Source organism: Oncorhynchus keta, chromosome 36 (assembly GCF_023373465.1).
Source record: "Oncorhynchus keta strain PuntledgeMale-10-30-2019 chromosome 36, Oket_V2, whole genome shotgun sequence".
Lineage (NCBI taxonomy): Eukaryota > Metazoa > Chordata > Actinopteri > Salmoniformes > Salmonidae > Oncorhynchus > Oncorhynchus keta.
This window is the reverse complement of record NC_068456.1, coordinates 9,716,453-9,734,454: the sequence shown is the minus strand read 5'-3', so window position 1 is coordinate 9,734,454 and position 18,002 is coordinate 9,716,453. Positions and strand designations below refer to the sequence as shown.

The following is an 18,002-nucleotide window of genomic DNA, read 5'->3' as shown; positions in this document are numbered from 1 at the left end:
GGAGCCTCATGTCGAATTGAATGTCCTTAACTCTCGCAAGGAATTCTCGTAACACATTCATGGCGTCTCGTTATCGGCATTAGTTTTCGTCAGGAAAAATATGTTGACCAATATTTTTTCGTCATTAGTTATTGTTGACAGAATTAACACTGGTGTGGTCAAGTTTTTCATTTTTGTTTTTAAGAACTGTACAGAATTTGTTGTTGATGGTGTTAAGAGCTCTAGGGCTGACTAATTCTTCCTCTGTTCAGTTTCCCTCGGGAGTCCAACAGCCTGATTGACCTCCCAGATGACTACAGTGCCCTCATAAACCAAGCATCAAGCTTCACGTGAGTGCCCAGCGAACAACTGTCATTAGTGCATCAGAGATGTCATAGCATAGCCTTACAACAGTACAATCGGGAGCAATTGGATGTCATTGCTCTCCTTCCTGTCCTATGGAAGACCTTTTAGAGTGAATGTCTAATACAGTTGCGGTCAAATATATTGGACTTATCGCACTTTCCTTAAATAATTCCCTATTTCTTCGCAAATAAGTTGAAATTGAAAACTGTTGGTCTCCACACTGATTTTCAACATTGCAGAACCAATTTTATTTTTTATAAACTTAAGTTGACAATGAATCATTTTAGAAGATAAAGAGAAATGGCAGAGACAAAATGATTGGCACCCTGGTGCTAGTATTTGGTTGCACAGCCTTTGGCCAAGATAACTGCCGAGAAATGCTTCTTGTATTCATCATTGAGCTTGCTGTACCTTTTTCTACTGGCAATTTGGCCCACTCTTCAGCAGCAAACTGCTCTTAATCATCAGTGTTTGAGGGGTGAAATAAAGGTGGGAAATGTCTGTTCTTTTTGAACAATCTATTTAAAACGTGTGTTTTTCCCTATATAGACACCCTATGCGTCAATCTGAATCACTTCCATAACTTATAATGAGAGCAGTTGGTGGAAGGCACCCCTCAAACACTGATTTGAGTTTGGGCCCTAGTAATGTTTAAATACATTGCTGTAATAATTTTGTTAAACAATGTTAGTTTCATCAGCTGTTTTACAACATGATATAAAACACAGCAAAAACAGAATTTTGACTGGATTGGGCTTTTAACTTCTTGCGTCGAGCCATCCCGGATCCGGGATCGTGACTACAGCCTCAAGCTATTACCATAACGCAACGTTAACTATTCATGAAAATCGCTAATGAAATGAAATCAATATGCTAGCTCTCAAGCTTAACTTTTTGTTAACAACACTGTCATCTCAGATTTTCAAAATATGCTTCTCAACCATAGCAAAACAAGCATTTGTGTAACAGTATTGATAGCTAGCGTAGCATTTAGCGTTAGCATTCAGCAGGCAACATTTTCACAAAAACCAGAAAAGCATTCAAATAAAATCATTTACCTTTGAAGAACTTCGGATGTTTTCAATTAGGAGACTCTGTTAGATAGCAAATGTTCAGTTTTTACTAAAAGATTATTTGTGTTGACAAATGACTCCGTTATCTTAATCACGTTTGGGTAAGAAGAAAAACGAAAATTAAGTCATTAAAACGCAAACTTTTTTCCAAATTAACTCCATAATATCGACAGAAACATGGCAAACGATGTTTAGAATCAATCCTCAAGGTGTTTTTCACATCTATCAATGATAAATCCTTCGTGGCAGTTGACTTTCTCTTCTGAAGAAATGGAACGCGCATGGGCCTAGAGATTACGCAATAATTTCGACACAGGACACCGGGCGGACACCTGGTAAATGTAGTCTCTTATGGTAAATCTTCCAATGATATGCCTACAAATACGTCACAATGCTGCAGACACCTTGGAGAAACAACAGAAAGGGCAGGCTCATTCCTGGCGCATTCACAGCCATATAAGGAGACATTGGAACACAGCGCCTTCAGAATCTGGGCCATTTCCTGTATGGAACTTCATCTTGGTTTCGCCTGTAGCATTAGTTCTGGGGCACTCACAGATAATATCTTTGCAGTTTTGGAAACGTCAGAGTTTTTTCTTTCCAAAGCTGTCAATTACATGCATAGTCGCATCTTTTCGTGACAAAATATCTTGTTTAAAACGGGAACGTTTTTTATCCAAAAATTAAAAGAGCGCCCCCTATCTCGAAGAAGTTAAGAAATGTGCAATGGTGCCAATGTACACTAGATGGGCAAAATGATGTGGACATCTGCTCATTGAACATCCACATTCCAATATCATGGGCATTAATACGGAGTTGGTCCCCCCTTTGCTGCTATAACAGCCTCCACTTTTATGGGAAGGCTTTCCACTAAATGTTGGAACATTGCTGCGGGGATTTGCTTCCATTCAGCCGCGAGCATTAGTGAGGTCGGGCACTGACATTGGGTGATTAGGTTTGGCTCACAGTCGGCGTTCCAATTCATCCCAAAGGTGTTTGATGGGATTGAGGTCAGGGCTCTGCAGCCCAGTCAAGTTCATCCACACTGATCTCGACAAACCATTTCTGTATAGACCTCGCTTTGTGCATGGGGGCAGCTCCAGACCATTTTTCCTCCTCCACCAAACTTTACAGTTGGCACTATGCATTGGAGCAGGTAGCGTTCCCCTGGCATCCGCCAAAACCAAATTTGTCTGTTGGACTGCCAAATGGTGAATCTGGTCCTCTGGTGGGGCTCAGTTGGCAGAGCATGGCACTTGCAACACCAGGGTTGTGGGTTTGATTCACATGGGAGATCAGTATGAAAAAATACAAAAATGTATGCTCTCACGATTATAAGTCAAGTTTTATTTGTCCCATGCACAACAGCTGTAGACATTTACTGTGAAATATTTACTAAATTAACTAAAGTAAACAATAAAATAAAAAGTAACACAAATATTGAGGCTATATACAGGGGGTACTGGTACTGAGTCAATTGTCTGGGGTACAGATTAGTTGGAAATGTGTACAGTTGGGGTACAGTGACTGGATAAGAGTGTCTGCTAAATGACTAACATGTAAATGAATCGTGATTCATCACTCCAGAGAACACATTCTACTGCTCCAGAGTCCAATGGCGGCGAGCTTTACACCACTCCAACCAACACTTGGCATTGCGCATGGTGATCTTCGGCTTGTGTGCGGCTGCTCGGCCATGGAAACCCATTTCATGAAGCTTCCGACAAACAGTTCTCCCTTGCGCTTCAGCACACGGAGGTCCCATTCTGTGAGCTTGTGTGGCCTACCACTTTGCGGCTGAGCCGTTGTTGCTCCTCTACATTTCCACTTCACATTAACAGTGCTTACAGTTAATGGGGGCAGCTCTAGCCGGGCAGACATTTGACTCACTGACTTGTTGAAAAGGTGGCATCCTATGACTGTGCCACGTTGAAAGTCACTGAGCTCTTCAGTAAGGCCATTCTATTGCCAGTCTTTGTCTATGGAGATTGAACGGCTGTGTGCTCGATTTTATACTGGCTGAAATAGCCGAACCCCTTCAAAATGAGTGGATATCTACATACCTTTTGGCCATGTAGTGTATTTGGCCCCAACTGTGTGTTTATGCTCTCCCCCCAGGTGCCCCAAGTCGGGTGGGGATAAGTCCCGTGCGCCCACCCTGTGCCTGGTGTGTGGTTCCATGCTGTGTTCACAGAGCTACTGCTGCCAGACAGAGCTAGATGGAGAGGACGTGGGAGCCTGCACCGCGCACACCTTTGCCTGCGGAGCCGGAGTAGGCATCTTCCTCAGGTACAGACCTGTGTGTGTGTGTGTGTGTGTGTGTGTGTGTGTGTGTGTGTGTGTGTGTGTTGAAATGTGCGCCTGTATACAGTGGGGTCTGGAATTATTGGATGCCTTGATAAAGATGAGCAGAAAAAGACTGTATAAAGTAAATAATCCTGAGCTATATTGTATGCCCAAAAAATCTATACACGTTATTGTATACTTATACATTTGCTCAGAGAATGAATTTGTTTAACAAGTAATACTAAAAAATACATCTGAAAGATGATTGGATCCTCTGTTTTCAGTACTCTAGCACCCACTCCTTGCGAGGATAACGACACTGAGCCCTTTTCTAACATGTTTTATGAGTTAAACACATTGGGAGGGATCTGAGACCATTCCTCCATACAGAATCTTTCCAGACCCTTGATATCCTTATGAACTACCCTCTTCAATTCAACCACAGGTTTTCATTGAGATTCAAGTCCGTGACAGAGATGGCCATTGCAAAATGTTGATTTTGTGGCCAATTAACTTTATTTTTTTGTGTATTTTGATGTGTGCTTGGGGTTATTGCCTTGCTGGAAGATCCACTTGCGGCCAAGTTTCAGCCTCCTGGCAGAGACAACTAGGTTTTTGGCCCAAAAGAAATCCTGGTACTGGGTAAAGTTCATGATGCCTTTGACCTTAACAAGGGCCCCAGGACCAGTTGAAGCCAAATATCCCCATAACATCAAAGATCCACCACCACATTTACAGTAGGGTTGAGTGCTTCTCTGCATATTGTTCTTTCGATGGACAAACCCCCCATTAGTGTGCGTGGTCAAAGACCTCTATTTTCATTTTACCCCGAGCACAAAGAAATGGTTACTTGACAACAACAAAATGACAGATTTACCGACGTTCATGAGTGTACGAGTATAATGCTATCATTTGTGTTCCAGAGTGAGAGAGAGCCAGGTTCTGTTCCTGTCTGGTAAAACTAAGGGCTGTTTCTACGCTCCTCCTTACCTGGATGACTATGGAGAGACGGACCAGGGCCTAAGGTGAACACCACTGCACATTCACTCATTACAGTACAGCAGTGGTTCTCAAAATGGCTTCTCAAACGGTTGGGACAGACACCGGCGCTCATTAGAGTCCCCCAGAAACAACTTTCAGACCCACTACTGTAAATGTTATTGGTCTGTGCTGAAAGGTGTCCAGTAGTGTGTGTTGCTGTGCTCCGCTGTTTTTAAAACATCTCTGTTTTATCCAGGCGGGGGAACCCATTGCACCTGTGCCACCAGCGCTACCGCAAGATCCAGAAGCTGTGGCGCCAGCACAGCGTCACAGAGGAAATAGGGCACGCCCAGGAGGCCAACCAGACCCTGGTGGGTATCGACTGGCAGCACCTGTGAATGTCATAGATTACTATAGGTCCCCACCCACCAGAGTCGGATACACCCCTTCTCCCAACATGGGGGACTCTGCACATGGGAGAGCAGCAGCGTGGTGGACATGGCAACAGAGCCCCACCTCTCTCGCTCCTCCCTCTCTCCCCCTCTGGCTGGATGTATGTTTTCCTCCTTTTCTTTTTGCTGTTTCTCCCTGGAAAGAATGTGTTCCTCTATTTTCTTTCTGATTTAATATGAAATCTATATATTCTAAAGCATTTAGCTGACACATCGGGCCGCCGGGGTCGGGTGCAACATGAATACTCCAGAGTATAACTTCTTTATAGGAATGTTATTTAATTTCTGCCTATTCAAATACGATTTAAATTATTTCTAAGGTAGATAGATGGCTGCCGTGTTGGATTGCTTTGAAACTAAACATTTTGAGTAAGCACAAGGTTTTCATCCTTGCTTTTGTCAGCCAGTGACTGCTCATTTCAGAGTTTGGGCCAAAATGTCATCTGATAGGTCTATAGGTGAGGTCAGATTGTGCCCTTAACAGTATTCTATTTCAATTCCCTTGAATTTAAGTTTGAACCCAAGAGCTGAAAAATCCTCATTGAAAATAAATTGTGCTTTTCAGCTTTGAATTGGAATTTCAATTCAAGTCCTGAAATTGATTGACCCCAATACAAAGGTATATTCTCCCCCCTGCTGCAATCATTGAATACTTTCTCCAGTCTGATGGACACCCAAATGCACAGTGCAGTAACAAACCGGTGTTTGTGTGTTTTAACTCCCGAGTGCCTGTGTTTTGTTTTTTCAATTTGTCCTTGTGTATGTTGGCGTGTGAAACGTTTTGCAGGTTATGTTTATGTGCGTTTTGAATGCATCCAGACTGTTGTCAACTATTTGTTTTTTTAACACTATATTTAAGGAAACCTGATATGAGCCTTTACTGCAAGGCTGCCTCTTCCTTTTGTGGTAATATGTGTGTGGTTTGTTGGAGAGCCATGTAGTCTCTCACTTTTTATCTGACGTGGATGTTGTGCATTGATGGGGTTTGTTTTGTTTTGGTAATTGTTTTTGTATTGTTGTTTTTTTGGATCTCTGAGAAGAGTGCCGGAACATATCCCTTTAACCTTATTTCCATGTATGGACTGTGAAGTTGTCATAAGTAGGGCCTGTGAGTTTGCCTGACGACCTGACCTGGAAAACAACTCTGGGACCTAGCTTTAGCCTATAAGTAAAGCGCAGAGTTGTGTTTTTGGTCAGGTAGTCCTAGCCCTAATCATAAGGTTGTCTCCGGACTGTACCATTTACCACACCTACAGCGGGGGCAGCAGTGTGTGACATGACAGGTAGCCTGAAATATCATCCTTAAAGCTCAGAAACTTAACAGGAGAATCACATGCAGGCACTTTAGAGGAACGCGCACACACACACACACACACACACACACACACACACACACTGCTCTCTGATGCAGGGTCTCCCTGATGCTGGGACCTGAAGCTCAATAATTCTTCCTCCTATCACTCCTTTGGCATATTCTTATGGTAACCATCCACACCCCCATTCTTCAACACACTCCCAATATCGAGGATGCATCATTATTTTCATGTCACAGACTTGTTAATATGTTAATTATTGTATAAATGAGTACATTGTACTATATTGTAAAATGATACCGAATTAAAAAGGAAAAGGAATGCCTGAGTCTTGTCTATTTGTGAGGTGTACTTTGAAGTAGTCACTAGACGATGGTAGGGCTGGGGGGGAAATCAATATTGCTATACTTTTTTTTTTTTTTTGTTGCAATAGATATGGTAGAGAGATCGATTGAACTTGACCAAAACATTGGAAGTGCCTTGGCAACGCTACTCAGGCGTCCCCACGTGGGGGACAGAATCTCCTCATTGCCCCCCCCACCCCACATCAAAATTGCCTACATTTAGGCTATTGTGTGTATATATATATGTGTATTTCACACTATGTTGAGATAAAAATCGGAGTATAATGCTGTATGGGTGTCATCCCCAATACTTGTCATCTTCACCAATCAATTACATTACACTTAACAACAGCTTCAAGACAATCAAGTAGCACCACTGATTTCTAGATGGCTAGCTATGCTACTAACTCATACAAATGGGAGTTAGCATTTAGCAGAACGAAGGATTATTTCAAAATATTATGCAGCTAAAACAGCCAAATATATCCAAATTGGATTTTAGTAACCATGTTGTGTGGCCTGTTGGAACACAGAAATCATGACTGATTTGGTTAATATCCACTTTTTTTGTGGGGGGGGGGTGCCATTGATCTCTATCGCATGTATAGTGAATCGATTCAAAGGCTTACGAATCTTTGAATCGTAATATTTTGTTATGGTCATTTAACAGTTCAATTACATATAACATTCTGACTGAGTTGTCAGCAAAAACATGTTCTTCCTGGCAAAATCATTAAGACTTTCGTAGTATCATATTTCAAATGTCATGTATATTACACCACTTTCACCCTATTGCAAAGTCTAATCACAATACATATAGTATCTCAATATATTGAATTGGGACCTAGCTATGTATCTTGATTTGATTTGAACTTTTTGAGTCTTATCATGAGGTCCCTCCCTGCCAATACCTGGTCTTAGTGCGATATTTAGGCAAGTAAGCCTTTTTCCTACTTATCCAGAGTCTGATGAACTCATGGAAACCATTTGTATGTCTCTACGTGCAGTTTGAAGGTAGTTTTCTGCGCCATTGCTAACTAGCGTTAGCGCAATGACGAAGGCTAGACTATGGTACGCTAGCAGTACCCGAAGACTTCCAGGCATGGTGCTAATGCTAGTTAGCAACTTCCCTCAAATTCACATGGAGACATACAAATGGTATCAATGAGTTCATCTCACTCTGGGTAAGTAGAACAAAATCTCGCAATAACCCTTTAATGCAAAGACCCCTGCTGGGCTTTGTGTGTGTGTGACCTTGTGTGATATTAATATCCCTATTGCTGTGAGCAGCACTTGTGCCCATCTCCGATCTGTCAGGGCCTCCCAGTATAACCACCATGGAAACCGTCCAGGATAATAAGGTGGATTAGGCTCCCAAGGCCCAGTTGAAGAATAAAGCTGCTGGTATAATGAGAACACTTAACCAGTTAACCAGCGGTTAACCAGGATTACAGCAACGCTGACGTTAGAAACATTCAAGGTGAGGTACGAGATATTTTTGGAAGCTTCTTTGAAACATTCCCAGACTCAAACTTGATTTTTTTTTAGGGAAGTCACAGAGTAGTATTTAAGTGCTGCATTCCTATTCTTATTAATAGGTAATACATTTTTTAATTTAATACATTTTCAATTAGAATGTCTCCCTTGGATAATTCCCAGCCACAAGCCTGGGGACAAGGTTAAAACTAACCCAAACCACTTCAGTATTTAAATGTGCATCACTACGTTTCCTAGCATCAGTAATTAGATCTAACGTTCTGGCACAGATATCCAGGCCTCCTGAGGATTGGAGAGGAATTGGGTTGTAATTCTGCAGGAGAGAGGCTGGCCCGCCCCATCTGGTCAAAGACGCTTTGGGCATCTCCCTGCGTCAGAGGCACCTGTCCTTGCGATCACCTGACGGGGCTAAGCTGCACATCAAAGCCTCTTACTGCTCTTATCTCCTCAGCAGCTGTTTGTGCTTTAGATCCTTTAAGCTATATTCCAGAGGACAGATGTCCCCTTTACCCCCCACTATCACTCTCACGTATACAACTATATTTACTGTTCTTGCTCAACTGAACCTACCCCTCAGGTAAGGATACCTCCTTTTATGGCTTAGTTGAACATATCAGGGGACACATTAAAAAGGGTATAGGTAAGTATCCTTTCAATTGTATTTGCTGGATATACCTCAACCCTTTGACATGTATTATCCAACACTTACTCTTATTAAACCTTTGTTTAACCTGGAAGACCCATTAGTCAGAAGACCTCTTTCTCAATTGGGACTTGATAACTAGCGACAACTTATCTCTTCTGAGGGTGGCACAGTTAGTGATTTTAGTCACTTGTTTGTCCTGTAACTGAGGATTGATCCCTGCTGAGTGGGAACCACACGTTACTGATGATCCCATCAGGGAAAGCTGGGTTCCTACTGGGTTCTTTACACGTACGCCTCATCAGCTGTGAACCTCCGGTTCTCCCTAATTGACGTTTTTCATCATTTGGATACGGTACTACACTACCGCAACCAGCATGTCACTTAAGTGAAGTTAGCACAAAGGGAGAGAATGAGGGGAGAAATGTAAAGCATAGGCCATGGTGAATAAAGACTTTTTAAAAACTGTATGAATGTGAGTACATATGTCTGTGACAGGACATTTTTAAGTGTGCAGTATCAATTTAGAAATGACTCATGTCAGACAAAACCTTATGGACAAAACAGACAATCCGACTCTTGTTCTCTTTATATATCTTTTATCTTACACAATATCTCAAAATCTGAATTTACAGAAAAGATGAACTCTCAATATTACAAAGGAAGAAAATCGTGATCACACAGAAAGTAAAAATATGACAACTGATAAGACTTTTTGTATCCACTGCAAACTGACCAGCATCGCTATCTGCCCATAAAGGGTATGCTGATTTTAAACTGCCAATCTGATCATTGTTAACTCTCAAAAAAAAAGTACACAACCTTCTTCTTATACGTGCTTCTAGCACCTCATCTGGGCAGTCAGTCCACTATAGCCCCTCAGAGTTTAATCTGCCTCATACAACAAGCAGACATATAACCAGATAGCAACACTGATACATAACCAATAAATGTTCAAGTGTGTGTTGAATAGATGTAAATGCATGTGGCGCTGCTCTGCAGGGACCTGTATGGGGACACTACAGTGCCCGGGTTTATGTGCCCCCAGGGGCCAGTGTGAGAGGGGGCTGGGAGGGACAGCCAGGACACCGGTTCCGCAGCTGCCCGATTTAAGCTGCCGTGAGGGAACGTATGTGACCGATTGACCGGGTGGAATTAGGCATTGATAATGTGTTTTGGATTAGAAAATGCAGTTAAATTGAGCAGACTAAGAACATTTTTGGAATACTTGACAAAAACACATATCTTTGTGTAGCTATTGGGTTGCATATCCACTTAACACAAGTTGTGGAGTGTAAAAAGGACATGGGGGTAAAACTATTAGACATGAGGATAGATCAACTATGTTAGGCTTGATTGTTTCAGGGTAGGTCCATCATTTTTAATGGAGAGGATTCCCGGGGAGGGGAGGTTTCATTACATTTTCTAGATATTCACAAGCCCAAATTCATGTACAGATGTTTTGACAACCCAAATATATCTTTCATTATTTTTCTTTAAAAAATATACTCTGATTAACATATATACAGAATTATTATGGACAGGATATACAATTGAAGTCAGAAGTTTACATACACTTAGGTTGGAGTCATTAAAACTCGTTTTTCAACCAATCCACAAATTTCTTGTGAACAAACTATAGTTTTGGCAAGTCGGTTAGGACATCTACTTTGTGCTTGACACAAGTCATTTTTCCAACAATTGTTTACAGACAGATTATTTCACTTATAATTCACTGTGTCACAATTCCAGTGGGTCAGAAGTTTACATACACTAAATTGACTGTGCCTTTAAACAGCAAAATTATGTCATGACTCTAGAAGCTTCTGATAGGCTATTGGAGGTGTACCTGTGGATGCATTTCAAGGCCTACCTTCAAACTCAGTACCTCTTTAATTAACATCATGGGAAAATCAAAAGAAATCAGCCAAGACCTCAGAAAGAAAATTGTAGACCTCCACAAGTCTGGTTCATCCTTGGGAGCAATTTCCAAATGCCTGAAGGTACCACATTCATCTGGACAAACAATAGTACGCAAGTATAAACACCTAGGGACCACGCAGGCATCATACCATTCAGGAAGGAGACGCGTTCTGTCTCCTAGAGATGAATGTACTTTGGTGCGAAAAGTGAAAATCAATCCCAGAACAACAGCAAAAGACCTTGTCAAGATGCTGGAGGAAACAGGTACAAAAGTATCTATATCCACAGTAAAACGAGTCCTATATCGACATAACCTGTGTAGGTAAACTTCTGATCCACTGGGAAAGAAATAAAAGCTGAAATAAATAATTATCTCGACTATTATTCTGACATTTTACACTCTTAAATTAAAGTGGTGATCCTAACTGACCTTTTTTTTTTAATTTGACATACACCTTAGACAAATTATTAGTATTTGGCTAAGGTGTATGTAAACTTCCGACTTCATCTGTACATTCACATTTTTGAGTTTAGTTCTCCCTTCATGTGAGGAGTTGGTTTAGTTGTTCACTTTTCAAAGGGTGTGTGCATGGGTCCATTGATGTGTCTGTGTGTGTATGTTTGAGTATGTGTTGTTTCACCGAGAAAGATGTCTCTCCTCTCACTCCTTCCAGTTCTCTTTGAGCTCCCGTCGATAGTCCCTTTGGGTGAGACCCTTTCAACTCACAGTGGCCACCCCCTCCTCAACCTCCCCCACATGGTTCCCTGCACCGACCAGACCCTTGATCTTTGCTATGACGTCTGCCACCGTCTCCTTCACACTCTTCTCCAGGAGCCAGCCCTCGCTCTCACTCTCCGGGTTCTCTGGGTCGGCCATCGTTTCCAGAGAAGTGGTCAGGTACTGTAAGCCCACCATCACTCCTGCCTGAGGACCAGACCAACCAGATATGTACGTCACTGACAGAGGCTTTTACACGGACATGCTGTAATTATCAAACAATCCAAATGGCCTCTGAACCACCAGAGATCTCTGGTACCCGTTCTGGTTTAGATTTAGAAAACACTGATTCCAAATGTATTAATCACTGCTCTAAATCGACAACCAAAATGATAGTCACTTAAGGCTTTCCACTGGGCACAGATGTCAGATCAACGTCTAGTTTTGATTTACATTTGTTTGAGTTGTCAACTATCGTGAATTCAACGTGAATTCAACGTGAAATCAACAAAACATGTAACCACGTTATTGGATTTAGATTAAAAGTTGGATGAAAAACAGACCACATTCTCTTACGTTGATACTTTTTAAGCAAATTCAATTAGTTTTCCACGTTGATTTAACGTCATCACATTTTTTTTGTTTGTTGTTGAAGTGACATTGAAACAATATTTTCCCCCAGTGGGTTGGGTTTTTAGATCAAATCTCCCATTGGCGCCAATTGGACATCAATGAATTGACACAGATCTCAAATTTGGATTTGGCACAAAATGACAATTTAAGTGTTGTTGTTTTGACCCAGATAGCAAACCTATTAGTGCTTCTAGGAAGGCTACCTGTTGGTCTCTGCTCTGCCCAGATTAACCCCTCTAACCCTCATCCTCCCTCACTGCGTATACCACACCCACACAGTGGTGTAAAAATACTTTAAAGTACTACTTAAGTCGTTTTTTTGGGTATCTGTACTTTACTTTACTATTTATATTTCTGACAATTGTTGCTTTTACTTCACTACATTCCTAAAGATAACAATGTACTTTTTGCTCCACACATTTTCCCTGACACCCAAAAGTACTCGTTACTATTTGAGTGCTTAGCAAGACAGGAAGATGGTCCAATTCACACACATCAAAAGAAGATCCCTGGCCATCTCTACTGCTTCTGATCTGGCAAGACTCACTAAACACAAATGAGTGTTGGCGTGTGCCCCTGGCTATCAGTAAATCAATAAATGAAAAACACATTGTGCCATCTGGTTTGCTTAATATATGGAATTTGAAATGATTTATACTTTTGATACTGAAGTATATTTTAGCAGTTACATGTACTTTTGATACTTACGCCTGGGCAGATAGATCAGACACTAGAGGTCTACTTTTGGCAAGTCATTTACATGAAAGTCAAGTGAGTGCTAAGAACAACTATGTAATGGCATGTTTCAGTGCCCACTTGTAAGAAGGGCATCGTTATGGTGATAGTTAGGCTTGGTGAGTGCCACATGTTCTCCTACAGTCTAAATATATTCAGGAGGGTTGGTATGTGTGCCCACTGAACTGGTCAGCTGTGGCCAACTTGGACCAGCTGGACTTCTACTAATACTCACTGAGCTAGATAGTTAGAAATGGCCATCTTCTACAATATGGCCAATAATGGGAAACCGATGGACAGTCTTAAATTGTTCCATTTTCTTTACCCTGTTCTCCACACCACTGGGCCAAGTCCTGCTCTACTACCTACCCACATGTGCCTTTTAAAAGTGTAATTGAATCAAATCAGCTAATCAATTAGTTTGCGTGTGGTTTTTAGCACGTTGCCAGCTACCCTCTGAAGTGAAGGACGTTGACAGGACATCCAGAGAATGCCCCCCACCCCACCCCCAGCCATTTCCCTATTCTTCTCTTTCTCACCTCCAGTATGATGTACAGTAGCATCAGGCCCCCGATGCTGTTCATCATGCCTCCGTAGTAGGCGACCAGGGACTCGCGGCAGCCCCGGGTCCAGATGTTGAGCTCCTCGGTGTGGTGGTCGTAGTCATAGTGGGCTGAGTTGTTAGTCAGTTGGTGCTGGATGCAGGGTCTGGGGGAGCCGGGGTTGCAGCAGCTGAACGGCACACTCTCCATCAGGAACTTCCCCTCCACGTTGCTCAGGACACGGCTGTGGAAAGGCCAAGAGAGACACGTCGGACACGTCACAAGTCATGCCGGCCATGTCACACACACACACACACGGCAGGTCATCCACGTGACAGGTTTACGTCAGTGCCATAACGCAGACAATGTGAAGCATTGAAATGAGGCAACAGCTCACATGTTAAATGTCAGTCTAGACTAACTGTATGACTAAGCGATGAGTCAGCTTTATCATATAGAGAGGCCTTGGCTGACAGGAGGAAAGTTGGGATTGCTTCGGGCTAATGTTGACGGTTGAAGACTTACAACCCGGGTTCATGAGGACCCTCTTGATGGGATCATTGGTGAGTGAGAGAGACAGCGGGTATCTCTTCAGTGAATTAACATATGAACACTGCATGCCCAATGCACACAGTCAAGTATACTGTACGTGCACACATGAATGAACTCGAATGCGTTTCAACATGCACACCGTTACACTTGTGCTATTCACACATTACCACACACTTCCAAACATATTCCTGAATTACTTTCTAAATGTCCAAATCATCCATCCTAAATATTCTAAAAAAGATTGTGTCGTTACTTATAGATGATTTGGACATAAAGCATGAACATGCTACTATGGGTACCATTGACTTGCATTGGATTTGGGCCAAGAATACCCACAAGTTAACATTTGAAACAGTGGCCAGGTAAACAAAAGCGGAGCATGAATTGCTGTCATCCCTTATCCGTAGAATGCTGACAGGGTCAGGAAACCAATGTGTCATTTTGTCATTTGGGTGAACTATCCCTTTAATCAATGTCTTCAAATCAGAATCTAAATCGACTAAATATAGTATCAGTTGCCACCAAGGCACACTATTGGGGGGAGAGGGGGGTAGTGTGTTTCTGTTGTGTCAGAGTCTATTGGTGACAGTTAACTGCCGTCTTATTATGATTTAGGGGGACAGTAAAGCTCTAAAGGACGTGGAATTTAGACCCAGGGAGATTATCTACTTATCAGAACCTGGCACATGAGCCTGACTCCACTTACACTGGTATCCTCTGCATCCCACTAAGACTTCTTTAATTATCTCTACATTTATCCTGCCCTGACCCCCTTTAAGGTATACCCCTAATTAAACTATTTGTTTTGTATGTTTTACATGAACTAAGTTGTCACTACCTTACACTAGCGACAGCAAGTGCTACCTTCTTTCATTTACTGTCCCCAGCTTCCTGCACAAGAACACAAGAGACCATATGAGTAAATCTGGAGACTATGGTCAGGAGTGAGAAACAACTCCTATGTAGCAGCAATGTGTGTTATGTTGCATAAGACTTGGCATGAATTAAAACAGTACTTCTTTCCTAAAATAGCCTTTCTGTCAATCGGAAAGACTGAAGGAATCTTTCGAAGCCAAGGAGCTCTGGTGGAAAGACATATTTCTTGGTTCTGGCTGACACGCAGAGACACTGACAATTTTTGGGCCTATCTAGGCCTTCTGGGTACCATGATCCAACCAACATTGCTTTCTATCGGCTACTGATTTCAGTACTCACTCTTTGACCTCATCGTTGCTGAAGTCCAGATAGCGGTTGCTGATCCACTGGACCTCAAACCAATCCCTATAGTTGTTGTTGCCACAGCAGCGGAACTCGATCTGGGTCATGTCCAGTGTCCTCTTCATGAAGCAGCGCCCAGGTGTGTCCGTATCCTTGTAGTATTTGATCCCATTCTTCAGACCCTCAGCCAGGGAAAAGTACAACTGGAACTGCATGCAGAAGCACAGCAGAGCTGTGAAGAACAGGAGGATGTTGAAAGCGAAGCAGCCCATCAGGTAGCCCTTGACCATGGGCTTCCACTTGACGAACTTCAAAGCATCCAGAGAGTCGTGGCACACCTTGCCGCCAAAAACGTTTACCCCGCAAGCAGCCAGGCCAACTAGAATCAACAGGTTGGGCACAAAATGGCTCTCGTTGTTGTCCATCATCTCACTCCTCTTCCGGAGCTCGATCTTAAAGAACAACCCCAGACTGAAGACCAGAATGCCGGTCATCACGGCTAGCCAGTACATGAGCCACAGGCCCTGGGCAAGCTTCACCCGCTTCGGCAAGTCAAACTTTACCTTCATCAACACCATGCTTACCTCAGAGTGTACACTATTCCCGAAATCAAAACTTGGATAAAAAAATATATATACAAATTTGAATATACAAAATAGTAAAAACAAGTTTTTTCAATGTTATTTCTTCAGTAACAGTTAAGACCTCAGTTGACCTTTAGGCAACAATGTTCCCGTGGAGAGTTTCAGTTGGAAAATTGTAATCCGTTCCAGAAAGGAGCTGTAGAATGTGTTTTGGCAAGGGTTCCCCTCTTCATATCCATTCTGACCAACCTCAAATCAGGAAAGTCCATAGTGCTGGGTGGACAGAGGAGTCTGCCACCAAAGATGATAAAACAAATATTCACATAAAATCCCCCCAAAATGACAGGATAGCGGGCTACACAGCTATTCCAGGTGGATCCTTTTCCTGCAAAAAGGAGGTAGCCAGGTGAGTAGCAGAGTGATCAAGCCACAAAGTTGCAGTACGTCATCCTAAACCCTGCTAATCAGCCCTGATCCCATTTTTAGCAGATGAGCCTTGGGCTTTAATCTCTTGTCTTACCATGTACTTGATTTGTTGCTTAAGCGTCAGCTTCCTACATGACCTGTGCTGGGCTGCACTGGGATGGGGAGACCTTGGAGATGGTCCTGTGGCTGCAGGAACTTCCACCTTGTCAAGTGTGAACCAACTAGTGACAGCGCGAGTGGTGTTCTAAGAGTAAGACTCTCCTGCCTCGGGTGTTTGCCAAAATCTGTCCAAGAAAGAAATTGTCCCCGCCAGCTGAATCTAGTTGAAGGGAAGGAGGTTAAAGAATGATTTGTAAGTCTTTAGACATGGGTTGTGTATGTGTGCCATTCAGAGAGTGAGTGGGCAAAAACAAAAGATTTTAAGTGCCAGGCGCACCGGTTTGAGTGTGTCAAGAACTGCGAAGCTGCTGGGTTTTACACGCTCAACAGTTTCCCGTTTGTATCAAGACTGATCCAAAGGACCCAAAGGACATCCGGCTCAACAAGAGTCAGTATGCTTGTGGAAAGCTTTCGACACCTTGTAGAGTTTGTGCCCCGACGAATTGAGGCTGTTTGAGGGCAAAACGGGATTCAACTCAATATTAGGAAGGTGTTCTTAATGTTTTGTACAGAACAATTTTCACAAATATACGGTACATTTTCACAACTCTAAGTACAAAAATCAAAACAGATCATCAACATGGCTCATGTTTCAAAACTCTAAGCACATTTTCAATTGACTGCGTACAACAAACCAATTCACAAAGTCCTTGTTCACTGCACCAAATCACTCTTTCTATTAGGATACGCATTCAATCTAAGTATCTGTTTTTCAAATTGCTCTCATTCACTTTACTTTTGATATGATTTTCTTGTCATTTATTAGCAATACCACAAACTATCACTTAATCAAACTGCTCGAACTGATACGTACTGAACCAAAATGATATAGTGCATAGTTAACTTAAATAGTTTGTGTGCTTCAATGGGAAAATGTGGAAAGAGTCACTCTTATGTACTACCATTTGGAATGATAGTGTAGTGTACAATGCACTGCTGAATATCTGTGTTTTATATAACAATATATTCCACTCGTTGTCTGAATTTCATTGATACACTGTAAGCTGGATGGATTTCAAGCAGAGAGACAGGCGTAGAAAGTCATGTAGAAAAGGTGATCTTGTATAATGTTGCGGTGGGGTACAAATGGCAACAACACCGTGCCACGTTTTTTACACTAGCCAACTGCTTTATATTACTCCTGTTTTTGATTATTTTTATAAACATAAAAATGTCAACTTGATGCAAATGTATATTTTCTTTATTGTATGATAATACCCTCATATAAAAAATTATAATAAATTGAACAGCTTTAAAATGGACATACATCAATCATTTCAAAGCTCACTACACTCAATTGCAACATTTAAAAGGTCATTTCATCGAGAATGTTACAAACTGGATGATATTTGGTAACTTACTTTTTAGATATGTTGATTGGGTCTAAATAGGCATTTTGCATTTGGTAGTCTAATTTCAGTGTGCTTCTCTTCAACTGCCATTTCCGCTTCCCACACTTCAACTCATATTTTTCCTCTTCAAAAGCATCTGCATTCACAAAATGGTGTGTGTTTATGCTTAGATATATTCTCCAGACTTGTCCAGAGAGAAATTGTTGATTTGTAGGCAACATTCAAC

The 18,002-nt window shown here is 42.0% G+C and overlaps 2 protein-coding genes across 4 annotated transcripts in view; one reads left to right on the top strand and one right to left on the bottom strand.

The window, feature by feature from the left end:
* The window catches only part of ubr2 (ubiquitin protein ligase E3 component n-recognin 2), a 43,881-nt gene extending 37,110 nt beyond the window's left edge, over positions 1 to 6,771 (top strand). For all 3 annotated transcript variants that reach the window (XM_052498432.1, XM_035754072.2, XM_052498430.1), the window contains 4 exons: positions 252 to 329; positions 3,537 to 3,707; positions 4,628 to 4,729; positions 4,942 to 6,771. In XM_052498432.1, coding sequence (XP_052354392.1) covers positions 252 to 329; positions 3,537 to 3,707; positions 4,628 to 4,729; positions 4,942 to 5,083 — 493 coding nt within the window. In that variant the 3' untranslated portion in view covers positions 5,084 to 6,771. The remainder of the gene's footprint in view (positions 1 to 251; positions 330 to 3,536; positions 3,708 to 4,627; positions 4,730 to 4,941) is intronic.
* Positions 6,772 to 9,516: 2,745 nt separating this feature from the next.
* On the bottom strand, positions 9,517 to 16,513 carry prph2b (peripherin 2b (retinal degeneration, slow)). The gene is made up of 3 exons (XM_035754675.2): positions 15,253 to 16,513; positions 13,483 to 13,729; positions 9,517 to 11,782 (listed from the first exon to the last, which is right to left on the bottom strand). Exons 1-3 carry the CDS (start codon positions 15,831 to 15,833, stop codon positions 11,576 to 11,578), a joined length of 1,035 nt encoding a protein of 344 aa, XP_035610568.1. The 5' UTR covers positions 15,834 to 16,513; the 3' UTR covers positions 9,517 to 11,575.
* Positions 16,514 to 18,002: the final 1,489 nt, after the last annotated feature.